Genomic DNA, 13817 nt, shown 5'->3' on the forward strand with positions numbered 1-13817 from the left:
CTACAAAATCAACCAAATTCTATAACCAAATACTATACTTGGGATACAAAAATGCTCCTTGATTCCTCATATTCAGTTAACACCATCTCTCTGACCCGTCCGGTCGCAAATATACACTGTTTTTGTAAAGCGACGCAGTGAAGTTCATCATTTCTCGGAACCGAAATCCCGAAATGAAGTGATCGTGTCTTACCGAGTTTCGTCCACTCCGCCGTTGTAGGCGCAGACACTATCGAAGAGGAGACCGTGTGTGGACAACCATCTTAACCAGACTTGAGCTGAATGTTTCGTTGATATAAATTATAATAATAACCACCATACATCACCACTTTTCTCTGTACGACGTCACCATCTCTAGCTGTTCAGTGCTTCGATTTTCCTCGCAATATCCGACACGCTTAAAACCTTGTAACAGCTGCACCCTTTTGCGTAGAGCCCGATTAACCGCTTCTAGTTATCCTTTCTCATGCTCAGTCCACTCGATCTTCTTCTTCAGATCACCCAGATTCATCCTTTCGTTGTCCTTCTCCTGAATATTTAGGCCGCTGTGATCTGCGGTTAGGCTGACGCTACAGAAAGTTCCTACTTGTACTCATCCAGCTGCCGTTTGACCTGCAACTGCTACTCTGCGCTGATCTTTGTTAACTTGAAGCAAACCGTTTCGAAGGCCATCTTGCATTTGGTTGCGGCTCGTTGATTCGTCGCATAAGATTGTCTGCTTCTAATATAGGTACACAATTCACACTTTTGAGTCTATATCTTAGAAAAAAAATAAACCTTAAAACTTTTTTTTTCCTTCGCGGACAGAAGCTGCAAAGTTTCGATTTTCTCGAAATGTGAAGTATTTCTGTGGAATCGCCAGTTCTACAGCAATCAGGGCATGCATACATCAGCTTGCTACGGCAATGTTCTGGACGAAACAAGCTCTTGCATGCACTGCAGCATACCAAATTGGCAGTAAGAGAACAGACGGAGCATGTGGAAATAGGAGATGATGTTGGTTCATACATTTGGTTGTAATTGTCGATAAAAATGTCAATTTTGTTTAGAATTTCTTTTTGTAGACCCGCTTCGCCCTTTCTCTTTCGTACATGGCATATCGCCAATTCCTTGGACAACCAGTCCAGCAATTTGCGCTTCGTACTGCGGTCCCTAGATAAGTAGCCTGTATTCGCAGCCAGGAAGGTGTGCAAAGCATTGTGTCCACATAAATCCAGCAAATTGTGGAAAATCGCCAACGGATACCTGTCCGTGCGTCGTTTACATGTATAGCCACCAGTAGCACAATCCAAAGTATCCACACCTGCCTTTAAAACTAATCAGTTAAAATTGAAAATACTGATTTTATATATCAGTAGATGGTTGAAGTTCAGCAGACAGGGAGTCAAAAGAATTTTGAAGCCATACATTTCTGAGAATACCACTCGGGTTGTCAAGACGACTATCAAAACAAAAACAAATCGTCGACGCTGGCGCCGCTGAGCGTTGGTGCAGACGACCGTAATTTGAAAATTGTCGACACTGGTGAAATCTGTGTTGATGTACGTCAGTAGAACTTGGTGTGTATCAGTGGAGAACAGTCAATGGCTGCAAGGCTTGATCAATAGATGCTTGCGGTATTTCATTCATGCATGGTGGCCTCACAATTGGATCTCCAACGTGGAGCTCCATCGTCGATGTCGTCAATTTATTTTTTTTTTATCTCACTACACAGAGTTATTTATCTCGCAGTTGGCGCAGGGTCCACAGATCGTCCTCCACTTGATCGATCCATCTCGCTCGCTGCGCACCATGTCTATTGTATCGTTCAGATTATCTGACATCCTGGTAACGTGTTCCACATACCGAAGCCTCCCGATTTTCACGGTGTTGACGATGGTTGGTTCTCTTAACAGATGAATCAGCTCGCCATCTCCACGTTTCGTCTTCCATTTGGATTACGCCGTAGATAGTCCAAGCTTCGTACCCATAGGGAACTACCGGTCGAATCAGCGTTATGTAGATGGTTTACATCTTACGACGGCGAACTTTAGAGTTCTGCAGAGTTCAAAGTAAGCTCGATTTCCTGCCACTATGCGTCTCTGAATTTTCGCTGCTGGTGTCGTTGTCGGCGGTCACCAGTCAGCCCAAGCACACGAACTCTTCAACCACCTCGATTTCATCACCATCAATAGAGATTCGGGATGGTTGGTGCATCTAATCCTACCTAGAGCCCTTTGCCATCATGCACTTTATCTTCGATCTATTAATGCCTGGTCCGATTCGCCTTCGGCGGATGTATGTTTTCGTCATCATCTCAGATTTGCGAGCTATAGTATTCTGTATTAACAGTTTTATATTTTTAGTTGCTATTCTTTTTACAATCTGCCAAAGTCAAAGTGTGTATTTCAAATCTTTTTTGATATTCATAGTTCGTTTTTGCACCAAATAGTACGCCAACCCACGAAAGATAATGACAAAATAATTTAAATAGCCATTCGAAGTCATATTCTCTAATCGCCACGCTTATCGCATGTTTCACCTAATAAAACCAAACCCAACTAATCGATTTGCACGTCCTCGAGCTTACCTACCCCATCCGGTAAGCGACGTGCTACAAACCGAAAAGGGGGCAAGCAGCAACCACACATAGCATAGCACTGCAGCTTAGCACAAGTGAGTGGATTTTAATGCGATTAGTGGCAATCGAAAGCATATTATATCTGTCGTGAAGAAACTCCGACAGCAGTGAACCCTAGTACTTACACAAGAGAAGGACACCAGTAACCAGCCCCGGCAGAGGGGTGTGAGCGGGGGAGCGGTGCCTGCCATGAATGCCATGTAGGATTTCAAATTCCAATAACGGCACATCCTGCCAACTGTAGCGTGGAATATTATTAATTTTGTGCCGCTGCGAGCACAAATGGCCTTTCAGTACTGTGACACACAGCACTCAGACAAAAGTCCGTAATAATTAATATCCTTAATCCGGTTTCCGCCGTGCAACCGCACACACTGGCTGGTCTTTGGATGGGATCTGCCGAAGATACCAGATAGACGAAACTGCAAACTTTCAAGCTAAGATTGTTTGTGATATGTACTCTTTGTTTTCGGAAAACTACGAATTTTGAACGGTTCCCTTTCCTTCGATCTCGTTGCAGGTTTGGTTCCAGAACCGACGAGCCAAGTGGCGCAAGACTGAAAAATGCTGGGGCCGAAGTACCATCATGGCGGAGTACGGCCTCTACGGAGCTATGGTGAGGCACTCGCTTCCACTGCCGGAGACCATCCTCAAGTCGGCCAAGGAGAACGAGTCCGTTGCACCGTGGCTTCTAGGTATGGAGATGAAAAGTAAATATCTTTCTATTTCTTCGCTCATCCCCCATCTGCCAGATTAGTCAAGTTTCTTTGGGAATGAGACGGTTCATGTTCCGTAATTGCTTTTATCTCATCCTAAATTTATTTTATTAATCTCGCATTTAGTTTGATCTTATCAGTACGAACCACCAGCTGTTTTGATCTTATGTTGATCTCTTTCCTTTTTAGGTATGCACAAAAAGTCAATGGAAGCGGCGGAAACCTTGAAAAACTCCGAAGATAACAGCGATCGGGAAGAAACTCGGACGGAAGCCAGTGATATTAGTGCAGGTTCTAGTTTGAACAACCATGGTAGCTCCCCAGTCAAATCTCCCGGATTAAATCCGCCCGGTAGCACCAACAGTGGAAGCACAATCAGTACCAGTCACCTATGTTCTAGTTCAAGTAGCGGCCAGTCCCATAGTACTCACTCCAACCCTACGACCAGTGTTATATCGCATCTCTCACCCACTTCGGCACATTCTCCAATCAATAGTTCATCGACGGCGTCGATAACGCCACCTCCGTCAGCACTAGCACGGCACCGAACTTCACCTCTAGTGTCCCTGGCCGGGGGACAAACGCAATCGGGCCCGCTAGGTCATCCGCACCATCATCCTCACCATCCGCACCCGGCGCACCACCACAGCCCAGTTGATAGCAAAGAGTTCAAACTGAACGCCACCGTCAGCCCTACCGGCAATAGTTACCACCCCGAAAACGACCCCGAAGCGTTTAGGTGGGTTGACTACCGAGATCCTGTTTCGTACATACGGTGAATTGATTTTCTTTACTATTTACTTTAACTTTATCAGTGTTCTGTGCAAAGGATCTATCACTTTTATCATCATCTCGCTCATGCAAAAGGAGACTTAGTTCCAGTTGGAGTTATTACCCGTATCTGTTCCTGTTTAGCTACAATTAGCATCGTTGGACCAGTGAACTTCAACTGGCTACGAAGTCTGAATGAAGTTCTGTTCGCAGCTGAGAACTCAACTAACAAATGTAACTGCGTAACAGATTATAAAGGTTCTTTCATGAAAGCTTTTTTAAACTCTTATACAGCAAAGATATTAGTTCGGAAAGAAGCCTATTCACCTTGCAAGTAACACTCTAGACGGACGCACCAAGGTTTCTCTATAGTGTGCCTTTAGTTAGTGAGGACATGTAGCAGCAGGAAGAGGAAGCATAAATTAAAAGGAATTTGAGGTGGCGGGGAATAAGTATGCAAAGTTTTGACATTTGAGATAACCTGACTTCCGTCTACACTGGTTGGTTTGAACGACACATAATGCAAACTAACGGAATTTCTTTCTCTCAAACACAAGAAAAAGAAGGATGGAAAAAGGTACTTCAAAACAAACACATAGCGTACTTCTTCAAGCGCTGCTATTTGAAACGCAACTATGTCCACACGATGAAATCGAAACGCTCCAAAAAAAAGCTATCATGTCCATGTCCACTGGTTCATTCTCCAAGCGTAAATACTCCATTCAAATCCGTCCTTCTCGCACCAAGTCCTTCGGAAAGTGTAACTTTTAGGGTGCTTCAAACGTCCACAGTCCTTCAAATTATCCGTGATCCAGACTGTCGCTAACCGAGCAGCCGTTAGATGCGGTTAACAACGTATAGTAGCGGATAAATACGGACTTTCCCGGTTTCAGTTAAGCGTTGCCTTGTTCACAGCTGTCTTTATGTCCAGTCTCCTCATCAGAAACACGTATGTCAGACAACCCACTAGCTCTCTGTATGGGCGTTTCGTCCGCTTCCCCTTGCTGTCATTCTCCAACTTGAGCTGCACCTCCATGGGAGTGAAGACAAGCTTGCACTCTTGCAAAATCTTCGGAGCGAATCTTGCAAGAACATTTTCTGGCTAATCTCAATAGCTTTTCCTTCCACGTCATGTTCTATACGCATCCCGAGAAAGTTCTTTACATCATCCCAATGGGCCAGGCATCGCTATTTCAGATCGCTCCAACAATGATCACGTCAATCACGCACATGACCAAGTACAGACCGTCCAGTCAGCACACCCAATCGTCCGCTCGAACCAAACACGGTCTTGGTTGAACGACATTTCATGCAAACCAACGGTATTTTTATTTTGCGCTTGTAGTAACCTTTTTTTCCTTCTAAACCATGGAAGGATAATCTGCTCAACAGACACCCGGACAGAAGGTCCAGGAAGAGTGGGGTTAAGGGGACCCAAATCTATCCAAAAAAAAAGCAAAACCGGGACTACTCCTTCCCCGACCTACTAAACAACATTTCCCTGGTCGCCAAACCCTTCGTCACTCCGGAATCACCAAGAAGGTATTGCTTCAGAGAGGGGCTAGTGCACATCGCACCATCAAGGTTAGCTGCGAAGCCTGCAGCAACGAACATCGATGACTCGCTTTGGGGACTCCACCAAGGTAGAATGCTGGCGCTCAGCCAGTTTTCCGAGTGGTCCTCACCACCCCCTTTGTCCTCCGAACGCAGGCAGTGTCGACAACACTCCTGCTTCCGACTGCACAGTAAGTATCAAGAACTGGTACCGCGTGCACAGCGATTTGACCTTCCGCAAGTAAGACCCTATCAGCACACAGAAGGACATGCCGACATGGGGCCTCCACTTGCCCCGACCTCGCCGAGCACCCCTTTCCAACCGCGGGCTCGGATCTTACCCAGTAGATCGAAGCCACGACAGTAACTCTACCATGATGTTTTCCCCGCGGTCACATAATCGCTGTAAGTGTCGATTTCAACCGCAGGGCACCGGTTTGACCTACCTGGATGCCCTTGTCCGCACAAAAACGCTCAAGCTCCCTGCTGTTGTATTCACCGCTATTGTCACAGCGGAGGCGGCACAGCTTCTTCCTGATCTTCGCTGTCACGTGAGCCTTGCCGAAAAGATTCGAAGACTTCGACCTTGCGATCAATCAGGGACGTCTTGGTGAAATGACTCCAGTCATCTATAAATATTGTTAGTACTTCACTCCGTCTAGATGACCGTCGTACGGGCCCGCACACATAAGAGTGTATCAACATCAACACTCGCGGCGATTGTCTCGCGTTCGGCGCAACGAACGGCTTCCGGTTTGCTAGTCTTTTTTCTGCTCGATTCAACATTTACTGTTTTGCGTTTCACCTCCTCGTCAAGCAATCTGCATTTGACGAGTTCCGTACTGAGGTTGGTACCGATGGTTTAATTTGGAGGCCAAGATCATCTTTGTTGTCTTCTTATTGGTGCAGTGCAAATAGTTGACGCTCAGCCTATTGTCCTTTTTTTAAGGTGCACCTCTTACATCTATTCGCCCATGCGCTATCACTAAACCTGCTATTGGGACACTGATCTTTTTTTATCTGTATTAACGAGATTTTTAGCCCTAGGCTAGTTCATCTCGGGACCCACGCTTTACTTCCCTTCCGAAGGAAGAACTCAAATTTGTTTATGAGTTTGTCGGGAGTGGGATTCGATCCCAGATCCTCGGCGTGATAGTCAAGTGTTCTAACCATCACACCAGGTCCGCTCCACACACTGATCCTCCCTGGAGCCACCTTACAGCAATAGTTCATGGAGGAGGCTAATGGAATATTTCTCAAACATCTAATTGCACAGCTATTTGCTCGCAAATTGCATGCAACTTAGCACGCCACTTATGTGGCAATTCCTATAATACTTGGATAACTACTGTGAAGGTACCGTTTTAACCAGTTGTAACCCGACAGCATTTTTGTAAGGTAAGCGTTTACCTTTAGCTATCCAAAGTTCGTCCAATATGGTAATTCAGTACGTCTTGACTTGCATACTTGACATCGGTGCACGCTATGTCTGAACCAGCAGATTCTAAAAATTGAATGTATATCGGGTTTCTTTTCATAAAACATCAGTATTCAAGCTATATTTTCATTTGCAGAAGGTTTTAAAATATTCTATCAGTGAAAATTTTTCCATACATTTTGTATGGGAGAGAAATTGACCGAAAATGAGGATTCAAGCAGATTTGTATGGAAAAAGGTCAAAAAGATGAAAAAATCAAAATTTCCCCGATATATTTTGAAACCTTCTGCAAATGAAAATATAGCTTGAATACTGATGTTTTATGGAAAGAAACCCGATGTACATGCAATTTTTATAATCTGCTGGTTCAGACATAGCGTGGCGGCGTTGACACGCTCACTGGTAGCGCATACTCTTCCCGATCACTGTACTGTTGGATACTAGGGTATTGGTTCCCTTATTAAGCATGTGGCTCCCATTTTCATCCTACAAAAAAAACAAAGGATTGAAGCACTGTTTGTTTTGTTTTTTATTTTTGTATTTTTTGTTAGGAGTGAGCACTTATGAAAACAAAAGAACGGAATCAATCGTGCCGTAATCGCTTGTTGTCGAATAGGGTGAATATGGGAGCGTGAGATTACTGATGGCACACATACCCTATAATGTCCGAGATAAAGCTGAAATCACCTCTATAAATAGAATTCTTATAGGCATAGTTTATAGGGTGACTAAGGGTATTATCGGCAGGTTTGTTCTCTTCGTCATGGGGGGTTTTTATCGGTCAAATTGCCTGAAATTTGGGCATACAACTTGGTCGGAAAGGATTAGGAGCGAGTAAAGGCACTTAAGCCTAGGCATAAGGGCCAGAATACAGAGTCAATATCTGTGTTCCATCCCAGGAAGCATAGGATGAAGGGGTGACATTAACCTTCTTAGCATCGTCACCACCATCGATTTCACGTGTTTTGCTTAAAAGCTGAGTCGTTGGTACGAGATGTCCTCCTCAATATCTTTTTCGTAATATCAATAACACTGCACAGTAGGCCTGGCCGCGTTAATGCTTGTAATGCATTTCCGATGTACTGCAAGCAAACATTAATAATGACAATAAAAATGGTAGAAGTAGTCGATTCTTCCATTTTCCAGGATTCCTTCAATGAATGGCTTTGCATGTGTAGACTAGACTAGACTAGACAACTTGGTCAGAAAGGATTAGAGGTCAACTCTGAGATCAACAGGGTTCAAAAAATCCACCATAACGAAGAGAACAAAACTGCCAAAAATACGTAAGTTCCCCTATGTCCTTCCCATTTCTTCTTGGCACTTACAGATGCTGAAATTATCAATCTTGGCCTTGGGAGCCTACCAGTAGTTTCAAACACGTAGCCAGATCCCACCCTTCTATACGGATCACATGAGTATTTTGTAATTAATAGTCCCACCACAGACAAACAGACGTAACACTGACAAAATTTCCATCGCCCACGGTTTTAACGATCATTTTAAATCTCCGCAGTTGTTACTTTCACAACCAGAGGCGCGCGCATCGTTTTTGATTGCGTTTGACGTTTCACACTAGCGCCTGCTGTTGACGATATGGCGAAGCTAAGTGCTTCGCGCAATATCGTTACCAGCTGGTGCTAGTGTAAATGAGCGATGAATTAATAAGAAAGTTCTAAGTGTTACGTCTGTTTGTCTGTGGTCCCACGTTACAAAATCCCATTTGTAGTCCAAATATTCATAGTGCCGTTTATTACCTCACTAGATGCCTCAGTTAAACTTAACATATATTCAACTTATTTTTAAATAAAACAGTGCCGTTTTGGTAAATAATACGTTCTAAAGGTGAATGATCATTTGCACAAAATATGTATAACTCATATAGTTCAACAGAATTGCTGAGTTTTCAAAGACTAATCCAGATTGCTTAATCAACAGGAACAACTCCATAGCCTGCCTTCGCGCCAAAGCCCAGGAACACCAAGCCCGCTTGCTCAACAGTGGGCTGCTGCTGCAGGTTCGTTCGCTGGCGGGTCTCCAAAACCCTCTACACCACAACCACGGTGGCGGAGGAATGGCAGGGGGTGGCCCCGGTGGAGGACCAGCTGGAGTGATCGGCAATGGCGGCATTCCCTCGTCGCATCCCTGTGATTCCAACGGTAACAACCTGCTGATGGGCAGCGCCGCGCACCACTCGTCGTCGCAGGAAAACCTGAACCTCGCCGCAATCGATCGGCAACGGTCGGAGGCCAACAGCAGCAACGGATCGGCCATATCGATAAAGTGCCGCAGCAATAGCCCTAACGTGGCCACTTTTTGACATTAGAACGGCTAGGTAGCGGGGCTTTTGGGCTCCCATTCTAGCGCCCATCGAACGTAGTAGGATCAGTCACTAGCTTGTAGAGTCAGTGCTTCTCTGGTTAGCTTTTGTTTCGCATAGTTGTGTTTTGTACAAAGTTACGAAAAGCTTTAGTTGTTACAATTTAAGCAATGGTATGGCAATTGAGCGATGACATCTGACCTGGATTCCGGTTTTGAACATGTTTTGCCACTTAAAACTCGCTCTTTGAACATAATTTTATAAGTGCAATGTCTCTCAAGCATTCTATGTTTCAATATTCTAATTCAGTTAAATTTTCAAAACTAATTCCATATAAGTCAGGATGTTCGAAGTTTGATCAAAAATACGTAAATATCATAGACCTTGGAAGTAAAATGCTCAAAATTTTCAGTACACATTTTAAAGACAATGGAAAAGGAAACAATGTTTAATTCTAATTGATTTTCCGAACACTAATGAAAATTTTTTAATAGCTTACAATTTCCACTTGCTCTGATGTATCTCAATAGTTTTCCTAAATCGGCACTAAAAATCACCAAAAAATAAAATTTATCTTGTAGGTAGAACAACGACAGGAACGAAACACTACAAACGAACTAAGGGAAATGGGAAATTGTGCCCATTACTACTATACATTGTGTACATAGGTTCGCTGCTGATATATTTTTGCAGCCAGTAGAACAACTTTTCGCATTAAACAAAAAACATTCGTACTTATATTGTAAAAAAGACACAGATTAAGAGGTAAAGTAATCGAATGATCGATTTAACGAAATAATTTTAGCAATGGCAACAAAATTTAAACTGTGGTAATAAAGTTCATAATAACCATAATACACTGTAATGGCAGCACTTGCGGAAGTGCTTTGTGAATGTAAATTGAGAACGATCGGTATGGATGGAAAACTCTTATAATGATGATGATGAGATAAATCAGAAATGTCACTATGATATTGAAATTATTAGAGCGTACTTAGAAAGCAACTAATCTGAAAAATAAAAACAATCGCTGAAGAAGTGAATGATTTCAATGAAATTGTGTTTTATATTTCGTCCTAATCCTACCAATAACTAGTCCTCTGTTTCCTTCGAACGATGAAGGTCACTGCATTCCTCCATTGAGAAGCTCAGTTCGTTCGTGAACTCTTATTTTTCTTCTTCGTTTCCTCCTTCTTCTTCATCTTCTTCTTCTTCTTCTGCTTCTTGGCGCAACGTCCCCACTTGAACAAAACCTACGTCTCAGCTTGGTGTTCTATCAGCAGAGCATTTCCACAGTTTTAATTGAGAGCTTCCTCTGCCAACGACCATTTTGCATACGTGTATTTTATGCCTCTCAAGAAAAATCAGAATATGGCGGTTATCTGTCTCTGGCTTCTGATATAAGCGCGACAGTCACTAACCATCAGTGGGGTGACACAGCTGTCAAACTCGGTACATCGCCGCCCTAACCATCATCGTTTTTGGTACCCATGTCGCGTTTTAATACCCACTTTCTGGCTAACACGCTCGCGTCAGAATACCCATTTTTTCATTGCTATCTCTGTCCCTCTTCAAGAGGCCCCATTTAAAAATACCCATTTTCAAGTTGGGCGGCCCAACTCATAAATGGGTATTTTTAAATGGAGCCTCTTGAAGAGCGACAGAGATAGCAATGAAAAAATGGGTATTCTGACGCGAGCGTGAATCATTAACAGCGTCGCCAGTTTAAAAAGTATTTGATCTCATTATATGGGGTTTGACAGCAAGCACACTCATTATTCCACACATATTCAAAACATATGTTCAAGGATGGGAACACTCACTTGCAAAAAGTTACACTCACTTGCTATTTTCTCAGCTTAGAAGCGTGCAATCAAGTAACGATGTATGGACGACTTTTGCATTGCGATTTTGTCTAAAACTTTGCAGAATAGAGTAAGGGTCGCACACGCATACCGAAGTCGTGAGGGAGCTTCGAAGGCAACTCTCCACGAGGTACATGTAAATTACACTCACCTCGTGGAGAGTCCCTTTAACAACTCTGTCACGACTTTGCTATGCGTGTGCGACCCCTTCTCTATTTGGCAAAGTTTTAGACAAAACCGCAATGCAAAAGTCGTCCATACATCGTTTCTTGATTGCACGCTTCTGAGCTGAAAAAATAGCAAGTGAGTGTAACTCTTTGAAAGTGAGTGTTCCCATCCCTGCATATGTTCTTTTGTTTTGCTTTGCGAATGTCACTGCGGCTGTATGCCTTGTGAGCGTACGACCGCCACCAGACTCTAGTAACAGATAAACGCAACAATATCGAGTAAAACATCAATTTATTGTTCTTTTCACGGAAAGACGAAACCGTAGTGGTGTTCGACGTAAAGTACGTTAGAGTTATTGTGTCGCCAGCACTAAATTGAAGTTCGGAAGTCTGGACTTCCAACTTCCGAACTTACTTCCGAAGTTTTTTGACATTTGGGTTTGACAGTTAAACCTTAATGATAATTGTGTTTACTGACGATAGTGAAAAATAGCTAAATTAATGTAAAACTTCTGTGATTTTTCATAAAAACGATGAAAAATTTAGATTACTTGCAGTGACATTGTGAAACTTGTGTGATACCAATGGCCAATATAATTATTCAAACAATCCGTCATCAACATGCCTCGCCAAATACTGTTTAACATGCGCTATATGGGTACTATTTTTTGGGAATTCCCAAGAAGAAGTTTGCCCGAATCTATGGAAAATCGGAATCTACTATCGGTTACTGGATCACCAAATACGAATAAAACGGAGTCTATAAACTAACTAGACTGATTAAAGCATCAATGGACGGTGTGCAAAACTGCGTAAGGGTTTCGGGTGAACTATCCAGTTCATTCGAATCTCGCCGGGGACTGAGACAAGGTGATGGACTCTCATGCCTGCTCTTCAACATCGCTCTGGAAGGTGTGATGTGACGAGCCGGGCTCAACAGCCGGGGAACGATTTTCACAAAATCCGGTCAATTTGTGTGCTTTGCGGACGACATGGACATTATTGCCAGAACATTTGGAACGGCGGCAGAGCTGTACACCCGCCTGAAACGCGAAGCAGCAGAGGTCGGACTGGTGGTGAATGCCTCAAAAACAAAGTACATGCTGGTAAGCGGAACCGAACACGACCGGATCCGTCTGGGTAGTAAATGTTACGATAGACGGGGATACCACCTTGATGGAGGAATTCGTCTACCTCGGATCCTTACTGACGGCTGACAACATCGTGAGCCGTGAAATTCGGAGGTGCATCATCAGCGGAAGTAGGGCCTACTACGGGCTCCAGAAGAAACTGCGGTCGAAAAAGATTCACCCACGCACCAGATGCACCATGTACAAAACGCTTATAAGACCGGCGGTCCTCCACGGGCACGAGACATGGGTCATGCTCGAGGAGGACCTGCAAGCACTCGGAGTTTTCGAGAGACGCGTGCTAAGGACGATCTTTGGCGGTGTGCAGGAGAACCGTGTGTGTCGGAGAAGGATGAACCACGAGCTCGCTGCACTTAACGGCGAATCCAGCATCCAAAAGGTGGCCAAAGCCGGAAGGATACGGTGGGCAGGGCATGTTGCAAGAATGCCGGACAACAACCCTGCAAAGCTGATGTTTGCAACTGATCCGGTTGGCACTAGAAGACGTGGAGCGCAGAGAGTACGATGGGCGGACCAGGTGGAGCGTGACCTGGCGAGCATTGGGCGCGACCTAGGATGGAGAGCGGCAGCCACAAACCGAGTATTGTGGCGTACTATTGTTGATTATGTCTTGTCTTAAACACAGACAAACAGACGTAACACTTGCGAAATTTCCATCGACCATGCTTTTAACGATCATTTCAAATTTTCATAGTTGTGGCCTTCACAACCAGAGGCGCGCGCATCGTTTTTCTATGCGTTTGACGTTTCACACTAGTGCCTTCTGTTGACGATATTGCACAGCACAGTGATTCGTGCAACTTTTGCACCAGGTGATGGTAATGTGAACTAGGCGATGGATTTCCATGAAAATCGTTCAAGGCGTTACGTCTGTTTGTCTGTGTCTTAAATGTGATGTTGAACAAATAAGATTATGGATGTATGTAACTGTTGTACGATCAATATTTTCCTATGGATTTCTTGTGTGGTGGCAAAAGGACGAAATGAGTACGATCCAATCAAAATAGGCCATCTGCAAAGGATGTGCTTAATGGCGATATCTGGAGCGTTCTCTCCCACATTTCTTCTTTTGAATGCGGACATAAGATATTTTTTTATGTTTGCCCCTACCTGTTATATCACCTTTTCAAAAAAAAATATGATTTTTAAAGGAAAAACACCAGTAACTATTTAACCAAAAGAGATAACGACCATCGACCAGCGCACGAAACGACG

General features: G+C 43.8%; 1 protein-coding gene across 4 annotated transcripts in view; it reads left to right on the forward strand.

The window, feature by feature from the left end:
• Positions 1-10592, forward strand: part of LOC109428744 (diencephalon/mesencephalon homeobox protein 1-A) — a 277071-nt gene extending 266479 nt beyond the window's left edge. Inside the window, exons 5-7 of one of the 4 annotated variants that reach the window (XM_029878173.2) lie at positions 3141-3330; positions 3526-4111; positions 9038-10592. In XM_029878173.2, the coding sequence (XP_029734033.2) occupies positions 3141-3330; positions 3526-4111; positions 9038-9419 (1158 nt within the window). In that variant the 3' untranslated portion in view covers positions 9420-10592. The remainder of the gene's footprint in view (positions 1-3140; positions 3331-3525; positions 4112-9037) is intronic. The other 3 variants (XM_029878175.2, XM_029878174.2, XM_029878176.2) reach the window with 3 other exon arrangements.
• Positions 10593-13817: the final 3225 nt, after the last annotated feature.

This window comes from Aedes albopictus, chromosome 3 (genome assembly GCF_035046485.1).
Source record: "Aedes albopictus strain Foshan chromosome 3, AalbF5, whole genome shotgun sequence".
Lineage (NCBI taxonomy): Eukaryota > Metazoa > Arthropoda > Insecta > Diptera > Culicidae > Aedes > Aedes albopictus.